The 12,146-nt window shown below is 40.6% G+C and overlaps 1 protein-coding gene and 1 long non-coding RNA gene across 7 annotated transcripts in view; one reads left to right on the forward strand and one right to left on the reverse strand.

The window, feature by feature from the left end:
* The first annotated feature begins 324 nt into the window (after nt 1-324).
* On the forward strand, nt 325-2,044 carry LOC148401643 (uncharacterized). Its single transcript, XR_015853512.1, has 3 exons — nt 325-398; nt 489-546; nt 1,915-2,044. It is a non-coding gene; the product is annotated as an uncharacterized LOC148401643 (long non-coding RNA).
* The window catches only part of LOC148401644 (gamma-aminobutyric acid receptor subunit beta-3-like), a 42,790-nt gene continuing 31,599 nt past the window's right edge, over nt 956-12,146 (reverse strand). For 5 of the 6 annotated variants that reach the window (XM_088358522.1, XM_088358547.1, XM_088358555.1 and 2 more), the window contains 4 exons: nt 11,164-11,316; nt 6,271-6,518; nt 5,859-5,927; nt 956-3,530 (listed from right to left, as the gene is read on the reverse strand). In XM_088358522.1, the coding sequence (XP_088214648.1) occupies nt 3,162-3,530; nt 5,859-5,927; nt 6,271-6,518; nt 11,164-11,316 (839 nt within the window). In that variant the 3' untranslated portion in view covers nt 956-3,161. The remainder of the gene's footprint in view (nt 3,531-5,858; nt 5,928-6,270; nt 6,519-11,163; nt 11,317-12,146) is intronic. The other variant, XM_088358527.1, reaches the window with a different exon arrangement.

The following is a 12,146-nucleotide window of genomic DNA, read 5'->3' on the forward strand; positions in this document are numbered from 1 at the left end:
AAAAAAAAATTCAAGGATGTACTGCTGAACAAAGCAATAGTGGAACAGCGTACTTACTGAGTGCTCAAAACAGGAACGAGAAGACAAATTATGAAAATGTGGAAAAAGTTCCAGCTGGTAGATGTGATGGCAGGAAGTAAAACACAATCTCTCTTCTTCCTCTAACCTCTATTCGTTTACGTAATTGCATGCGCAACACCAGTGTGAGAGATCTCCGTGTGTGGTTTATTTGAGTCTTGTGAGTTCTTCCTCATTGCTGCAACCTGGAGGCACTTAAATGCAACTGACTTTGATAAGAAAAGGGACTACTCTGAAATCCATCAAGTTGATGTAAATACATTCGATGCATTTAGTGTTATTTGAAGAGTAACTGAGGTCTGATTCCTTGACTGGAAAAGGTAATGCGTTAGATTAATGGTTACACCCAAAAAAGGTGCACAGCTTGGAGTCGCTTTGTAACGCTTTACCGACATCATTGCATACAACAGAAGCCCAGAAAGAAGAAGGAGCCAGATGGACTGTCATTGAAGGGAAAGCCTGTGCATGGTAATTGAAGCCCGTCTGTGACGCGTCAGCCGGTTAAATCTTTCTCATGTAAAATAAATAAATAAATAAATAAATAAATAAATAAATAAATAAATAAATAAATAAATAAATAAATAGGCAGTGCTGGACCCGACCCCAGCTGATTTGGGGACACCCTGAACTGTCTGCCAGCCAATTGCAGGGCACACATAGACAAACACTCACAACCACACCTATGGGCAATTCATTATGATTTAGAGCAAACCCCTCCTGTTTGGACTGGCGCTCGATGGTCTGTGATGATTTAATAAACAACATTGAGGGAGATTTGTTGGGGCAATTATGTTTTAAAACAGGCCTATGGGTGGACACATATTTGTAGTTTTATGTCAACTTAATGTGAGTGTCAAGCACGCTCACAACCAGAACATTTACAATGTATATCATTTATTCAATGATTTAACGTAGTCCTCCTCTGAAAACGTAACATACAGCCATATACAATATAAAGCTAATCCTAAATACATTTGTGGCAGCACAGAACAATTCACATTCCATGATGGGACCAAGGCCATACAACACCTGACTTTTTTTTTTCTTTCTTTTCAAATCAGCAACAAAGTGTAGTCTTCTCAAGGATGAGCGTCCGTTAGTTCTCACGAGGCTGGGGGAAAAAAAAGTTTTTTCTCTTCCTCTCTAAAAGTCTCTCCAAATGTGTTGTTGCATGCACAGTACACAATAACTTAGATAACTTAGGTGCCAGCAGTTTGTTTGCTTTCTTTTTTTTCATTTTTACTTGTTGACAGAAACAAAAATAATAGCCCTGGAATATGAGCCTTTATTGACTGTTTTCATACTATAGATGTACAAATATTTATTTTTTCTGGAGCATGAGGATTCTTTAAAACCACCTCACATGTTCGTGAGGCCTCGTCTACACAGTAGAAAACAAGACCAGCTCGGGGACTGCATCACCCCACCCGCCCCCAGAAATATTTGATCTCAAAATAAGTGCAGCCAGACAGCAACAATCCAAGGACAATACATTCGGTTATTTTAAGACTGTCACAAGTTTAAAGTTGTACTCTTAAGTATCTCTTAGTAGTCCTATTAAATATATGTTCATGCACAAAGCTATGTGAGTGTTTGTTGGGAAATGGTGGGGGTACCAGTGGTCATGAAAAAGAAGTTTCAACTTGATCATTCATGAGTTGGAAGTTGATTATTCTAAGCCACAATCCAATTCTACATGCAGCAATCGAGTCACAGCATTTGAATACTTACGCGCAACTTGTCTGTCTTGTGCATGTGTACAGTACATGCCCCCCCCCCCCCCCCCTCGCACACACACACAAACCCTGCTCACGTGCAATATTACAATCATTACAGGTGGGGAAAAAACTATGACCATGGCTCATTATCCTCTACCTGAAAAACAATGGATCTGATACATTCAACGCCAGCATGAGCTCATCAGACAGCTTGACGCGGTTCGACTGTGGAGTCCATTGAAATCCATTTGCATCGACTGGCATGGTCACGTTTTGGAGAAGAAAATAAATGGATGTTTTTTTTTTTTCTTTCTTTTTTGGAATTAAATAGACTGACATTTGCCAGGATAACAATCACAAACTCAATGTTGACTTGATCATCTTTTTTTTTTTTTCAGGGTTATGAACAAATTATATATATATATATATATTATATACATGTTTAAATATACACAGCATTTCTCCAGTGTTTCACTGTTTGCAAGAAGACAAGGTCGGAAATCAAATAAACACAAAGAGTACAATAGTGCCTTAAGTAATGATGGATGCGAAATTCGCAAGATATCCAAGGAAAAAAATAGCACATGAGTAACAAACACACACATCCATGAAGATTACTTGAAAAAGCTTCTGAATAAGAAAAATTTAGCACTAAACATTTTGTTGAATATTTTGGTGAGACAATACTGGGTGGATAACAATGCCTCCCGCAAAACACTTGGCAGTTTGATCAATTTGGATAAAATTAGGTTCCACGTTTGCTTCAGGAGCCATTATACGGTGGAAAAAAAAATGGCAGTGTTGTTCATTCTTGTGCTGTTTTGTCGTCCCTCTCCACGACCAAATGATGCCAAGAATAGTAGAAACCTGGAAGCCTGAGAGTCATGATAATCCTGAAGTAGAAACTGTCGGTAAAAGTTAACCCCACATTGGAAGATCATTGCATGCATTTACAGTGCATAGGGTACCAATCAAACATATTGTTTACTGGATTTTTAGGAATTGCCTGCATTTTTCTGATCACCTATGTGGTATCAAGTTCTCTTTTTCTCTTAGAATACCACTTTTGGGATTTATTTGAATCGTTTTTTTGCAACTACTGGATGTAATCAATTGCTGGCATTTTGTTTTATGGGAAATGACTACAAGTCCCAATTACAGTACATACTACAGAAAAGAAAACAGATTCAAAGACGGCAAATATAAAAAGATACTTGACGAGAACTTGGTCTGGAACTTTCTCAGTCTTTCAGTCTGTAGTCTGATGTTGATAGATTCAATGCATGTATAAAAGCGCAGACAAAAAAGGAAGTAAACCAAACCAAATGGAAAGAAAGAAAATGACAAAACAACAAAACTGTCCAGTCAGACATAGTAGAGCCAGTAGATAAGATTAAAAAAGGAGAAAACCGAGGGGAAGATGATCCGTGACCAACGGTCGATGGCGTTCACGTCGGTCAGGTCAGGGATTTTGATTTTTAGCTGCGAGGACCGCCTTCTCAGTCGGCTGCGTTTCTTCTGAACAGACCGATCTAGGGAATGACGACTGGCTGAACGTGGACCGATTCCACCACTCTGCTTGCGATATTGAATGTGCGATGAGGCTGTGCTGTCCAGCTGCACCATGGACTGAGAGTTCCTGATGTCTGCTACGCTGGTGGTAATCTCGCCTCCTGCCACTTCATTGTGGATTTCCAAGGTGGTCAGCAGAATGTTCCCATGTCCTGGTTCCGCCTGAGTGAGTGAACAAATAAACATGATTAGATGGATGTAAGTGGACCAAGTTGAAACTCTGCCATGAGATGTGGTATGTCTTGACTGTAATTCACTAATGACTCATCATAATCTCAGAGCCTGAAGACTCTAATAGAAAATAAATGAGGGAGTTGATCCAAGCAGGCGTGCACAACAAGAACGACTGACATAACGGGCTGGTAGTCTCACTAAAACATCATCACTCAACAATTTCATTGAACACATAGCAGATACAACACATTGCATGCCCATGATGTGTGCTGGTGACAGGAACCAAATTGGGAGCAATGCACGATGGGGTTCATGCAAATATGGCGGCTGAGCAAGTCCAACATTGTTCTACTTTTTTTTTAAAACATCAGCTAAGCAGGTTGTGACTCCATCAGCGTGGGTTGTAAAGTTTTTGCTTGAGTATGTTCCACAGTGCTGTAGAATATAAAGTGCACACTTACACTCCAAAAGTATTGGAACAGCAAAGCCAAATGCTTTATGTTTGCTGCAATCTGTCTGGGTTTGGTTCATACGGTGAATACGAAACAAGAGGTCAACAGTTCAGCTTTTATTTACATGTACTGACTGACCGGATTGGCATGCTTTGACTGAATGCGGGGAGATGACTGAAAGGGAGGAGGCTAGCGGCTAAAGTCTCCTCTCTCTCTGACGTCGGTGCAGAGAATTTGGCACATCACCCGCGAGTGCACCGTGCAGTTCAGCTTCCCCCCACTGAATCAAATCATGCTAAGAAGTACACTGCTATCCGATCGTTACAATATATTGTGTTGTATATGAATGATAGCTAACCATATTAATAACTATACAGGTGAAATAGCAAAACTTCATGGCCAAAATGTAGGGCATTAAGGACCACGTCGGAAACATTCAAATGATTTATTTGATCCTACTTATTCTATTCATTTTTAAATTTTTTAAATTTTATTATTTCATCCAACTGTTTTTTTTTGCAATGGTTTGTTCCAAATATGTCTCATATTCATTGCATGGTGGTGTGCGCAGAGAACAAACATAAATAAACACGATTATTAATTATTTCCACTCCTTTCAGTCTCCTTAGTCTTTTGTTGTTTTGGCAGTGTTCTTTGGGTCATTACCTTGCTGAATAATGAACGATCACCCAATCAGTTTTGTTGCGTCTTTTTAAAAGCGGACATCTTTTGGAAAATGGGCTTCTTTTTATTGTTTGTATACAAGGAGTATGGTCTTTGAAACTAAACAACCAATGAATCTATTATTATATGGCTATTTCTGAAAATATTTCCGTGAACTACCGCAACGAGTACCTCAGCCATTGACAGCTAGGCTGGGCAAAGTTCCAGAGGAAAATTACTGCTTTGAAGAGGAGGGAGAAGCACTTTCATGCCAAAGCCAAGTGGCTGTTTGTGTCTGCCTCCGTGAAATAAAAGTCTTTATTTGTCTTCAGCTAAGGGGACTCGCTTGCTTTTCCACACTCTGGGTTACGCTTCAGTGAGTAAAAGCAAACAGTCGGTTTCCTCGTACATTCACTGCTGTGTGAGATGTAAGAGGAGACAATGAAGGATGGACGGCCCAGCAGGATACTGTATGAGGTGGGAAGATAGCTGGTTGACAGCTTGGGACAGAACCACCCAATACGAGCTGTTTTCATGAAGGCAAGAAATATGCCATATTTGACAATTTGGACTTCTCTAATCAGGACATTTTTTTTCCTGAGCACATCTTTTTGCTGCTACCATGATATCTTACACCAGTGAAGATAAATGAGCCCATCCCAGATGAAGCCATGCAAGCACAAGCCATGACACCACCTCTACTGGGTTGCACAGCTTGTATGTTTGGGATTATGAGCTGAGCCATTCCATCACTTTGGTAAAGAAAACTTTTTGGAGAAGACATTTTTAGGCTAGTCTTTGCGTCAAATTTCAGCTGACTTAACTATTTTTGTTAACAAGTGGTCTGCATTGCTGTGGTAGCTAATGCGGTTCAGTCTTTTGCGAGAAGTAAATCGTACTACCTCCACTCTTGTCCCGTTGTTGGTGATCACCAGTGGTCTTTTCCCAATTGAACGAGTGGAATAATTACGACTCATTGGTGCAACAGCATTTGGTGAAAGGTGAACTGCGATTTTACCGATGCTTCTTTTAATGTAGAAAAAAAAATACAATGCAAAAGTCCAAATGAATGAGAGATTTTCATGCTAACCAGCAATTGAATCCATGGATGAGGACGGATGTGTTGTATTTTGAGGTCAAAATAGCAAAAAAAGAAAGATCCATGTTGGCAATGGTGCCAATCTTAACTGAAACAACTCACCGAGCGTGAGTGGCGAAGGCCTCTAATCTGATTGGACCGTTTAAGGGATGCAGCCCTACTACCTGCCTCCTGAGAAGATGACAAAGTTCAATACTGATTTTGTCGTTCACTGAAGCCTCAGCTTTACAGAAGCCTGTTAATTAATGTAAACAAGTCATCCGGTTCAGCCATGCACACGGGTTCTTTTCACAGCTTCTGTCAAGGGTGAACAAAAGTTAATTTTAAGGGAGTTGATTTATCATTTGACTCCTGGAAGGGGAACAGAAAATACCATTAATTCTTTTTTTGACTGATTATGTAGCTGAGCGGTTCTCCAGCCTGTTTTCCTGGGTCAAAATATGATTTTTCAGCAGAAAGTACATTCCATTGCTTATTCACTGATTCTGTGAGTGAGCGATCCTGTCAAACTTACCCTTGCAGCGTCATACTTGGCTGCTCTCTCATTGTTGGCTTTCTCAGCCTTCTCCGCCAGCTTTTTTTGCATCTGAGGCCCCCTTCCAAAGAAGATGTAGTTGACAAAGGCATACTCCAGAAGGGCAAGGAAAACCATGACAAAGCAGCCCATCAGGTACATGTCGATGGCCTTCACGTAGGGGATCTTGGGCAGCGTCTCTCTCAAGTGTGTGTTGATAGTGGTCATGGTCAGCACCGTGGTGATACCTTCACAGCAACACAAACATGACATATATATTGTGACAAAGCTCATAAAAACAGACTTTTGCACGTTTTGATTCAACCTTGGGCTTCCTATGCCAGTTTAAGAAACTACAACAGGATTTATTCTTTTTAAGGGGAAGGGGTCAAAAATGTCAGTCACAAACATATCAAAGCCAGCTCATTCATTTGATTCTCTCTCGCCTCTTAAGCTTTAGAGGACACTACGTATATGTAATTGTGACTTTTTATTGCTTAATTTATGTCAAAAGGACAGATTAGCATTACCTTTTGACAAATAAGACAAAGTTTCTTTGTGTGTCTTTGGCATGTGGAGAAATTGACAATAAAGCTGACTTTGACTTTGTTATCGACATGGCGGTGATATTATGAGTTTGGTGATGAGTCTGCTGCAGACAGCACTCGCACAAATCTGGTAGCTAATTGACTAGGATAATTTCAATGGCTTGGTGATAAAGTGCAGCCTCCATAAGTGAAAATGCAATATTCTTTTATTATCTTAATGCAGGCTTGCTTTTCTCTTCGCACATAAGCCGAAGTCACTTGCTTCGTCACACCCCGACTCAACTGTACTCGACCAACTCAAAACAGCCTGCGTTCTGCAAATGCTTCAGAAATGAAAAGCTAGTTTTAATTCTTATTCCTTAGATTATTTTCATGAAAAGTGTTTAAAATTGTGAAAAGCGCGTTTTCTTTAAAATTGGTCTATGGCACTTGCATTTTTTAGGATTCATTACAATATTAGAAATCTTCTATGCCGTTCGCTTTCTGTCAGACATTTTGTTTACGTCATGCACTTTTGCTATGTTTGTGTGCATTCTAAAAAAACTATTTCACTATGTTTATGCCTTTGCGGCACACGCTCCAGCTGCGCTACTAATATCAGGTATATAATCTTTTCTGTTCACCATCTTCCAGAAAAACAGAAAATATCGCATATGCATGTTGTTCCTTTGTGTGTATCCAACTGTTAAAAATATTAAGCATAAAATTCCAGAATTACAATCATGTATTCACATGAACTTGACTCTCAGAATTTGCACACTTGGTCCCAAGTCCAAATAAAGCTTCTGCTACCTCATGAGCTACACTTAGTGTATCTCCTGCAGATATCCAAGGTGTTACTATAGAAACAAGAACAGTTTCAGGGAAAACGTTTATTCCGGGTCTGCTTCCCCTGCTAGTTTAGTGGAAGATCATACAATTTGTTGTGCATTGGAGGGCAAGAGGACATGGAAAATTACCTCATGCATTTATACTACTTTCCTGAGGGCTTTTGAGTTCGTGAGGTTATTTTGTTAGCGAAGCTATTTCACAATCGGCAAGAGTCCTCTCGGTTTCATTGAAATTCAAAGGTACGCCTTTAAAACCTGGCGCGACCCTTTGGTCATCATGTAGAAATAACTCATTAAAATAATCTCATGCCGTGAGCGCCGGATAACCTTAACCACGAAGGTTACCAAATGATAGAGTGCACCAACATCACTAATACACACACACACACGACCTTGAACTGATTGGCAGACATGTGTCAAGTAATTCATAAAGGCATGCAATTAAACATTGACCTCTTGCATTGCATCTTATTTTATGGCGTGATCACAGTCAATGCATCCATAGCACTTGTCATGGACAAACGATCACCAATTGGGGTTTGTTCGGGAGGGTGTTGTAAAACACAGTGAAGAGACAGGGAACAGTCAGTGGATTGGGACGAGGGACAACTGAGGTCAATCGAGCCTTTGGTTTGAATCATCGACGCATTTACAAGGTCAGCAAGGAGAGCATGTACACAAGCTTGTCTGAGAAGGGATGTCGATCACACCTGCAAATATTCTGCACTGCCACAACTCAGCCTGGTGACGTTTTATTATTTTGTTCTTATTTTTCTATTTTATGGGTCTTCTCTCAGCTTTGCCATTATGCTTCTCTCCTTTTTGCTATTACTCCTACTCACCGTCCTTTTTCTACTTCCCTCCCTGTTTGGACAACATAATCAAGAGGCCATGCACGCACCGATGGGCCTTCTTCCTCTTTCATCACGTCGTTACAGTCTCTTGGGAGAAATATAGTTTTATAAGCTTTCTCTTCCGTCGGTCTTTTTCTGTCGCATTCCATTGTGTCGCCATCCAATTCTTGCTCTCATTTCACCCATCTGTTATGTCACCACCTTCCCCATTCCCTCTACATTTATTTGTATCTCTTTTCTTTCCACACCGCATCTTGCCATCATTTAGTGGTGGCTCTCAGTGTACCCCTCCCCCAGCACACCTTTTTATGTTACAGTATATGTCCTTGAGTCTTTCTTCAACCTGTAAAAGCTGAAAAGAAAGGCACAAGGCAATCTAATCTCCTTTAATCAGGGATGACTGTGTGCCATTAGCAGCCCAGTCTAACATAATCAAAAAATAAAGGATCAGATGAAAGCTGCAATAAAATGTGTCAAATTGCATTGGATGTTCATTGCAATACACGGGCAGCATTGCAGACACATATCAAAGAGCATGTTCAAAAGTACCCAAGGGAGCGTCTTGAGGTGGTCATCAAAGGTATGTGTGTCTAACGTTACACTAAAAGCAGTGCTATTAGCAACACTTTAACATGATTATGAATGAAAGGCTTGACTGCAGTAAAATGGATATTAAAATGGTACACCACCGGGTGTGTCAATTCAGACGGATTCTCTCTTCAAAATTTTATTCGTTTTTCAATTTCAATCTTTTTTCCATCATTTTTCCTTCAAATTACATTCCCACAACCAATCATTACTCTTCTCTTACTGGAAAGTATCCACGTTTACACACACACACACAAACGCAAGCACGCACGCAAGTACACACACATGCAACACACACACAGATTTACAGCAACTTGATGCAGAAAGGTGGTAATAAGCCATCAACAGAAATCGTGAATGGACCCTACAGCTATTGCAGCTCCAGGAACACCTCACACTTGCACACGTCCTCCTCCGAATAAGGAAAACAAACCCACTCAGGCACTCATTAATTAATGGGCATGTAGTCCACGCAGGATGCAATAAAAGAAAACAAATTCTCACTGGAAAATTTGCGGTTGTAAAACAAATCCAAGTGTGACATCTCTGTTCAGCCACTAAGCTATGTAAGAAATTGATGTCTGGAGGAAGGTAATAGATCAAAGCATGCTCTCTAAACAGTGATGTGTTAAGATCGTTACTCATCCATGAGCTAGCCACACAAAGATGATATACACTAAAAGGTACAATCAGATTAGTGGAGCAAGATTAAGAATGTGCACAGTTTAGGAATATTGATGTTTTCCTGGTAATCTGAGTTTGTGTCCTATTTTTTTCAATGCAGTCATTTACTTTAATGGGGCTGTGATGATTACAGTTAGAGGGTTAATGTTTTCACGAGGGCTGACGTCTGCTGGTTGGCCGGTCAACAAATTCTTGTCCGACCAAATTCTTATTGGTCGAGCAGTCGCTGATATCAATTTTGCAGGATGAAAATTACTTCGGATTAAAACCGTTATTATGGGTGCAGGAGGTACATAAACAGACTATAAAATTTCAAAATAAATACAACAGTCCAAAACTGATAGACATGAAATCACCTCATTTTTTACTTTACAATTTTCAACTCTGCAACCAGCAGGAGAGACCACTGCGATGGATGGTACCGGTGGCCGACCTGACATTTGGATGGCAGTCATGATTAAAATTGTGACTGGACCATTCTGTGAGTGATAGATTACACCTAGATGAGCTTGTCAGCACTGATATGCTCAACCAGTCAACCGGCCCGTGTGCGTCAGCGGAACCCAGTAACGATGAGTGAAACAGCTAAATACATTTTATCATGTTTTCATTATTTGGTCTAATTTTGGGTTGTGTTAAGGACCCATTGGGTTGAGAGCATGCAGTGCTCTTTATAGCCACTTTTAGGCTCACCTGATTAAAACATGCAAGCAGCCAAACGTTACCCTGCATGACAGTATTCCTGCCTTCAAATGGCTCAAAACCAACTGACATATTGTGAATCTGATGCTTGTGTGTGTGTGTGTGTGTGTGTGTGTGTGTGTGTGTGTGTGTGTGTGTGTGTGTGTGTGTGTGTGTGTGTGTGTGTGTTGTCTCAGAGGACCAGGACTTGAGGTCATTTTTTTCTGCTTGGTGATTCAGCCTTGTCAACCAGTGAGCTGCTGTTGCTTTGATAGGCTTTTGAAGGATGTGCAGAGGATTGCTGGAAGACCAATTCATATAGCATCAATATTATTCCAATTATAATCTGACAGCCTCGTTTCTCTCTCCCTATTCTGCTGTGTGTCGTGAGTTGCAAACAAACAACCTTTGAAAACAATACAAATCATGCAGACTATAATGCATAGACAGATGCAATAGCTGTCACGTTCGCATACCAATGGAGACCACTTTTTTTTATTAGTAATAAGTTTTGGCTTTTGATCCTGTTCCTTTCAGGAACTCAATTTCCAAACTATTTCCTGGAACAACCTTTGCTACCATGACTGTTGGAGATTCCTCACATTCCTCGAAGTGCATTAAGAACGTGGGAATGTGCTTGGTGGCTCCAAATGGATCCTGTCCTCATCTGAGTGAGTCAACAACATTACAGCTACTAGAGCTTCTCACCTAGAGCCACCCTGGCCGCTGAGGCATCGTAGTTTATCCAGAAGGATACCCAGGAGAGGATGGTAATCAGGATGGATGGCATGTACGTCTGCAGAATGAAATAGCCGATGTTTCTCTTAAGTTTAAAGCTTAGAGAAAGCCGAGGGTAAGCACCTGTGAGGAATGGAAAGAGAAAATACACTTACATTCTTAAATAATGACAATGAAAATATCTTACTGAGTCAATGAGCAGATAGGGACACATTGCCTTTCTATCTTTCCGTGGCCAAGGTTGGATCTATTGCCATGGTAACAACACCCAATTCACGCATGCACACACACACACACACACACACACTTATAATGACATATTACTGACGATAGTGGTAAAAACTCGCATACAGTACTTTCTATACGAATCTCGTCTGCATAATTTATGAACACGTCTTGAAGAATTAGCACTATATTTCAACTATGCATTGCTGGGAAGTGGGAATGTGTCATTGTTTAGAGCTCAAACAATATACTTGCACACATTTGCATGTGCGTGTGTGTGTCGGTAGGTGAGTGTGTGTGTGTGTGTAGGCGAGTGTGGGCGTTGAGCTGTACTGGCTGTACCTGCGACACAGTACAGTATCTGTGAGTGGGAGGAACAAGCATCTGTGCAGGCCGGCACACAAAGTATCCAAAAGTTAAGCTGAAGACGACAACAACCGCATCAAAAGCCGAGTGGGTCAGCTAATTTTGACCTCATTAATAATTATTTCTAGTTCCAAGCATGAATCACATAAAGATGTTCTTAGTATTGTTTGTGAAACAAACCATTTCGATTGGCCTGAACCCTTTGAGTGATTTTCCTCACAGTTTGTTGGTGTTGTGACTTGCCAGGCTTGTTACAGTCTCCCAAGACGAAGTATGCAAGCAACCCCAACCAGTGTTTGCCATGAGGACTATTTTTCACTATTTTACAACACCACTGTGCAATAACTGACTCAGATTCTACG

Source organism: Syngnathus floridae, chromosome 2 (genome assembly GCF_059516105.1).
Source record: "Syngnathus floridae isolate MCC-2025c chromosome 2, RoL_Sflo_1.0, whole genome shotgun sequence".
NCBI classification, from domain to species: domain Eukaryota; kingdom Metazoa; phylum Chordata; class Actinopteri; order Syngnathiformes; family Syngnathidae; genus Syngnathus; species Syngnathus floridae.